The sequence below is a fragment of the Papaver somniferum genome, chromosome 6, assembly GCF_003573695.1.
Source record: "Papaver somniferum cultivar HN1 chromosome 6, ASM357369v1, whole genome shotgun sequence".
Classification (NCBI taxonomy): Eukaryota; Viridiplantae; Streptophyta; class Magnoliopsida; order Ranunculales; family Papaveraceae; genus Papaver; species Papaver somniferum.
In genome coordinates this window covers 120,409,156-120,416,501 of record NC_039363.1, presented here as the reverse complement: position 1 = coordinate 120,416,501, position 7,346 = coordinate 120,409,156, and the positions used below count along the sequence as shown (strand labels likewise).

The following is a 7,346-nucleotide window of genomic DNA, read 5'->3' as shown; positions in this document are numbered from 1 at the left end:
CAGTAATGGAAAAATTCAAAGACTCCATTTTTGGCAATCTTCTTGTTTTGTCCAAAGGAATTGCAAACTTGCAAAATCCGGTAAAAACTGTTGAATGTCCAGGCCCCAGTGTTGAAATGGTGCAGAGATGGCCTAGAAAAACTAGTCATTTCATAGTTAGTAGTAGCCAATAGGATTACACTCATTATTCCCACTTATAATTAGAGCACTTGAGCACCAAACTAAGTGCTCCATTCTTGGCTTTTGCTTTACAACATCTTAGGTAGGTTGTGATTCTCTTTATCAATAAGTTGCTTTAAAAACCAAAATCAATACTAAGAAATTTATTAATTCTTACAAATTCCTAATATCATTTCTTACAACAACAACAAAGAAATTACATAAGAATTAAAAACCAGAAGGTAGAGGTCTTCTACAGAGGACCAAACCACCGCCACCACCATTGGCAACAATTTTAGCTGCATCACGAGGCATCAGTTGACCTTGAGCCATCAAAGATTTATAAAACTCAACAATAGCTTTCTCATCATACTCTTTCCTAACTGGTTTCATAAAACCCGAATCACCATACCCACCATTACCCACATAAGAAAACCCAGAACTGAACACACTGGAATTTGCAAAACCCAACATCATATTCACATATGCATCTCTAAGTTTTTTCAATATCTTCTTTGGTGAATTTCTCTTTAAGAATATTTTCAGCTTGGGTGTAATTTTGATACCCCAAAATCTTCTTCTTCTCTTGTTCCCATTCTGAGGTTGTGGGTCTGATGTTGGTGTTGTTGTTGTTGTTGATGATGATGATGATCCTCCTAGAGTGACCAATTCAAGGCGTTTCTTTGATTTCAGACCTGATCCATCTAGTCTTTCATACCCTTTTCTTGATTTTCTCCAATACCCTTTAATCCCCTTGCTCATACCCATTGTAACTCCTTTAATGATGTTCTTCCTTGTTTGGGTTTTCTTTCTTAATAAAGAAAGAAATTAACAAAACTGATTTAGAATTTATTTTTCAGACAATGAAGAAGAAATCTAGAAACTGAAATGAGGAGTAATGGAGGTAGGGTGAATATAAAGGAGAGTGAGAGATGGGAGAGTGTGTTGTGGGATTAATGTAATGATGGCAGTAGTACATTGAGATAAGTGTTGACAAATTTAATATCACGTGTACATTGTTGGTAGATGACAACCCATCTCTAGAATGAAGGGATTTTGAGATTTGGACTTTCTTAGGGCAGATCAGACCGGATCTTCTTTGGGGTGGGTGTGGGGTGGCCTATGCCCCTCTTGTCATTTTTGGCAACGGTGGCCTATTTTCTGTTCCAGGGACTGCTGCAAAGACTTCTGTTTATCGAGTTTGTTTCAGGGGAGTTCAGATGGAGCTGAATTATTAAGTGGAGTATGTGCATTTAATTAAGTGGCAAAAGCATATTGGTTCATAAGCTAAGAATCGGAAATACGAGACTGGAACACTACTAGACATGTCCATGTAGATATTGGTTGATCATGGAGAGCATTATTAAATACAACCATTTTGCTGGACCCGAAAGTTAGGTCCATGATACCCCTCGAAGTTTTTGGGTACTGACACGGAGCGATATTGGACACTCAAAAGTAAAACCAGCAGGAAAATCTTGCGAGATATGAGACGAACTATTGAAATATTAGAATGGGTACAAAGAATATGGTTGGGATGGGACAAGATACTTATTACAGATGGGGCAACAAACAACAAACTTTTTACACATAAAGAGCAGATAAAGACTTTGGTGCGTAGGACCGGGAAAACTATGGGTTTTCTTTCTAGAATTCTTGAATGTACATTGAATCAAAAGAAAAAAGAACTAAAGACAGAAGGATTGAATGCCCCAGGCAGAAATCGTTAGAACTTGAACCTGGAACTTCAAATCATACACTATCAATCAATAAGTGGGTGCTAGAAAATCAATCATTTTCGGAAGCTGCAGTATATGGCCATACCTATAATGCCGAGCTATTATTTGGAAATAAGAAACTACAAATAGTACCTGCAAAAACAAAAAAAATGGTCAATTGATTCACTTTCCAGGAGACGAAGTGTATGAACGAAACTTAAAATTTACATAAACTTGACTGCATTCAGAAATCTCACATTCGTCATGCAGTAATCATAAATTCTAATAAAGAAAGACTAATTGAAAGAATAATTCAGGTATGTATCATCAAGGTTTGTACTCCACCTACTGGCTCCATTTGTCAATTTTAGTCCTTGAGTATGGTAAGAAACAAAGAAGTCCTGCTATACGCCACAAACTATTTTACAGGAAAAATATTTTCTTCAAAGGAACAACATTGGAAACGAAATGGTCCATAGCTGGCTTTCTCTTCGATAAACGAGTTGAATCCACTGAACCCAGACTTGTCACTATAACTCTTTTGCCTCCAATTGTAATAATAGAAGGAGCGAGCATCAGATGATCTTATGATGAATAGGTCTGTCCCTGGAATTGGTAAGACACAATTGGGATCTTCTGGTTTCCAGTCAAATTGTGGCATTAGGAAAGAATCTTCCATCCAGCAGTAGTCACTACTGCTAGACGAACCACTACTAGCACCCATCATTTTCGTCTTTCCCTTGTCTCCATCATGGTTATTGTTCAGTATACCCATCTTCATAGAAGTGCACTTGTTCTTTATCCAACTATTGAAGTTGTATTCAGTATGCCGTATCTTTCTAGCTAACAGTAGTAGATGGCCATCTCCCATTAAACCGTTACCAAAATCATGAGGACGAATGTCATTGATGATAAAGTCAGGGATGGAGATAACTCTAAACTTTTCAGTACCGACAATGAATTCAACAATCAATGGACCAACAGCATTGGGTTTCAAACTCATCATCCTCAGCCCCATGAAGCAGCCAATATATTGAACCATTGGCATAAACTGACCTGGCAGTCGAAAGAGCAACTGGCGAGACTGGCGGGACAGCTTCGATGATTCTCCATGAATTGTGCCTTATGGTCAGAACCTCACAAAGCCAAACTTCTTTTTTATGATGCGGCCCGTTATATAATTGTCTAACCCAAATAGAAATCACTTTGTGCTCCTTGGTGGTAGGATCATATCCAAACTTCCAACTTAGATACATATATGTTACACAATACTCCACAAGATCACCATGTTCATATATTACTTCTATTAGCTCACTCTCTTCTTCTTGTTGTTGTTTGATTGCTGATTTAATCCAAGGTGTTGATTCCCTGGTGCTGGGATTATGTATGCAAACACAATATGCTCGAACATCTATGAAACAAAACAAACCAAACCATTGACAGGTTCGAGAAAGGTTACTCCACTTCGGTGACCTGTAACATCTGGTACTTTTGTGTGAACGGTGGCACCTCCTCTATAACCACCTCCTAGCAATGTTAGTAGTTCCGCAAATAAAAAGCAGTGTTCTCCATACGTATGTACTACCTCCGTCTCTAAAAGATAGGCAGGTTTGTGTGTAAATTATACCTTATCGAGGGCCTGATGAGTAGGGAGGTAGCACCAACACTAACTCTATTTGATTTTGACCGCATAAAGTGTAAATCAATGAAGCGCCAATCTTTCTGAATCAAATTACGCCAATGTTTGCATACACTCTTGAACCTCATGAGTGATTTAACAGGGAGTCTACTCAATATCTCACAAACTAATAATTCATCATCAATATGAGAATTACTACTCCTGCTATGACTAATAAGAGGAGGACAATGAATAAGTTGAGGGAAACCCTTATTCATCATCATCAATTTAGATAGAGAAATAGACACACATATATATTCAACTTAAAGATATCTGTAACTGAATACTTCTAGTAACTATTGTGAAAGAAAAATCAGGTGTATCTTAACATAAATTAATGATCGAACTTACCTATTCGAGTTCTGATGGGAAGGTTTGATCTTTAGAAACCCCAAAGTTGTTAATCCAAATCACCTGAATCCACACAAATGAAGAGGAGCAGAGATTTAACTTTGATTGTGATAATACCGAATTATCTCGTCGCCATATAATCAGTGAGGACAAAGATTCTCAAATGTTGGCGAATGTTAGAGAGAGAAGAAGGAAACAGAATTTCGTATCGTCGGGAAGGAATAAAGAGCCGATCAAAAAAACAGCGGAGAGAATAACTTAATTGGGGCTGCACAAAAACAGGCCATCAGATATAGGTTAAGGCCCAAGCTATAGGTTACCAAAACACGTTCGTGCCCTTATGTATAATGTCAACCCTAATCAAATAAAACTTAAATTTAATGGAAATGCTTTCTCCGCCCATATAATTTTTTTTTTGATGGTTTGAGATTGCGAAGGAGGAAGAGCAGGGCATGCAGCAGGTTTTGACCCACAAGAGACAGAGGCTATAGGAGTTTTACAGGCAGCGGTTTGAGCTAAAGAGAGGCAGATTCAAAATTTCAGTATCGAGGAAGACTGCGAAAGTTTTTTCAACTACATCAATGGGCACAATGCAGACATCTCTTGGTGTAAGCCTGTATGAATGAAGAAAATAAAATAGCTCATCTCTGTACCAATTTGTTGGGCTTTGGTTTTATTCCTAGATTAGGAAATCAAGTAGCGGATATTTTAGCTAAGTTTGTTAGAACTGCGATTCTCTTGTTGAATGGGGAACATCTCCACCAGTTTGTAGTATTAAGCAACTTATAGTAGATAAATCTAATATTGGGAACTCTTCAAATCCCGGATTAGATGGCTTTACTTCTTTTGTAACCCCGGCTCTCTCTGAGTCTTAGTCTCCTAATGCAATATCTTATTTACAAAAAAAAAAAACACCCGTTCTTATAAAGTATTGTCTAAGGTGTTAGCTAACAGATTGAAAACAGTATTGTGTAAGTTGGTTTCTGATTATCAAGGGGCTTTTATTAAAGATAGACATATTTTAGATGGAGTTTTAATAGTCAGTGAATGTATTGACAGTAGAATGAAGGAAAAAAAGGCTGGTGTTCTTTGTAAGATAGACATGGAAAAAGCATGTGATAATGTCAAAAGGAAAACTCTTCGGTGTATTTTGAAGAAGCGTGGTTTTGGAGAAAAATGGATTTCATGGGTGAAATGGTGTGTTTCTACTTCTAATATTTCTGTGTTAGTGAATGGATGTTCTACTGAGAAATTTAAACCTTCAAAAGGTTTAAGACAGGGTGATTCTTTATCACCATTCCTGTTTTTGTTGGTGATGGAAGTTTTGTCTAATCTTGTGGATGATGCAGTGAGAAAAGGGCAGATAACTGGCTTTCAAGTGCCTCTTGGAGGTTTAATCATTTCTCATTTGCAGTTTGCAGATGATACTTTGCTTTTTATCAATATAAAGAAAGAGGAAATTAGGAGGTTACTTGTTATCCTTTGTACTTTAGAAGTTTTAACAGGTATGAAGCTGAATCTTGAGAAGAGTTCTATGATAAGAGTTGGAGCAGATGATATTATTAATTCTTTGGCTTTAGAATTAGGTCGTAAGGTGGAGAAATTGCCAATACAATATCTGGGACTGCCTTTAGGTGCTTCTTCTAGAAATGTTTCTGTTTCGGATGAAGTAATTCATAGGTTGGAGGTTAAGCTTGCTACATGGAAAAATAAATTTCTTAATAAAGTTGGAAGGTTAGTTATTATCAAACACTGTCTAGCTAGTTTGCATATTTACTTCGTATCCCTTATTCATATGCCTGCAAGTGTGGAGATAAAGATCACAAGGTTGATAAGAAATTTTCTTTGGGATTCTGATGATGTTAAGAGGAGGATGTGTTGGGTTTCTTGGTTAAAGATTTGTATGCCAAAAAAGTATGGTGGTCTGGGTGTAAAGAATATCAGGCTTACAAGTAAGCCTCTTAAGGCTAAATGGATCTGGAGATTTAGTAAGGAGAAGAAGGAAGTCTGGAGAAGAAATGTGCATGAAAAATTTAAGAATAAAAAAGGTCAGTTGGTGCCTAGTGATGACTCTAAACCTCAAGGCATTGGTATGTAGAAGTATATTCTTAAGTCTACCACATTTTTGGATAATCATTTAAAGTTTCATATAGGAAAATTCAGTCAGATTTTGGCATAATATATGGACTACTCAGGGTCCACTTTACATGAGATCTCCTTCCATTTATAGAGTGTGTTTACAGAAATATGCCTTTGTAGTTGAGATGGTGGAGGAAGGAAGATTGAAATGTGCATTTAGGAGGAACTTGCTTGACTATGAGCAGATGGAATGGGATTTATTATGTAATGAATTGGGTCCTTATTATGGATTTGAAGATGTCGAGGATACTGTTAGTATGATGGTGAATTTACAGTTCATAAGTGTTATGACTTGCAGTTAACTGAAGCTGCAGAATTGAATTTCAATAATTTTTTTGTGGAAAACTTCAGTTCCTTCAAAAGTCAGTTTCATGTTATGGGTGATTTTTCACAACTCTCTGCCAACAAAAGATATGTTGCAACATAGGGGTATTGAGGTTCAAGATGGACTGTATGTGTTTTGTAAGCAACAGGAGGAATCTGCAGGCACATGTTTTTACATTGTTCTTATTCTCATTATATATGGTCTCATTTTTTGAAAGCTTTTAACATTTGTTGGGTTGGAGCTGGAGATATGCTGAGTCATTTTGAAGCTTAGAGTTACAATGCTCTTTCAGGTAGGAACAAGGAGATTTGGTGGAAGATTATCTATGTTGTTCCTTGGCACATTTGGCTTGAAAGGAATAGTAGAACTTTTGGAGGTAGACCTAAAGAGGAGGAGGAGGAGTTATTACTGCTTATTAAGCGATCTTTAGCTCTTTGGTTGTGATTCAAATGTTTTTCATGGCATTTCTATAAGCCAGATTTTGTATCATTGGGATTTTGTTGTGCATACATAATGTATTGCATGATAGTTCCTTGGATGTAAATACTTTTTTCTTTTTAATATAACCTTTTTGTTAAAAAAAAAAACACCCTAGTCTGGCTCCAAGATGACGTGAAATGTTTAACTATCTAAAATGACAAGAAAGGCTTTGCCACGTAGTATTCCCTTTCTTATTTTTTCTTTTTCTTTTTCATCTTCATCATTAATCTGTTATTCTTTTACATCAAACCCAGATTTCGACTGTCTATTTGAATCCTTGAGATCATATATTACCAAACCATTATTTAGCCACTAGTTTTGCTGTGAAGTGTTCACAGACCCACTTTCAATTTCTCAAATCTCAAATACTTTTTCAAATTAACCATCCTATTCATCCTCTTGATGACAAAAAATTAGTAAGCCACATCATTGAATCAAGAGGATGCAGAAGAAACGATTAGAAAAGGATGAGGATGCAAGAGAAACGATTTACATA

At 36.6% G+C, this 7,346-nt stretch overlaps 1 protein-coding gene across 2 annotated transcripts; it reads right to left on the bottom strand.

The window, feature by feature from the left end:
• Window positions 1-291: 291 nt before the first annotated feature.
• LOC113289060 lies at window positions 292-4,140 on the bottom strand. 2 transcript variants are annotated; one of them, XM_026538233.1, is made up of 3 exons: window positions 3,907-4,140; window positions 1,984-2,030; window positions 292-1,898 (listed from the first exon to the last, which is right to left on the bottom strand). In XM_026538233.1, the coding sequence occupies exon 3, from the start codon at window positions 925-927 to the stop codon at window positions 388-390; it is 540 nt and encodes a 179-aa protein (XP_026394018.1). In that variant the 5' UTR covers window positions 928-1,898; window positions 1,984-2,030; window positions 3,907-4,140; the 3' UTR covers window positions 292-387. The 2 variants fall into 2 exon arrangements, with proteins under 2 accessions (XP_026394018.1, XP_026394017.1); XM_026538232.1 differs by having other exon boundaries at window positions 292-2,030.
• Window positions 4,141-7,346: the final 3,206 nt, after the last annotated feature.

Bases quoted from the DNA above. Each gene is read 5' to 3' on its own strand.
- LOC113289060 (XM_026538232.1), bottom strand. From the start codon at position 927: ATGGGTATGAGCAAGGGGATTAAAGGGTATTGGAGAAAATCAAGAAAA.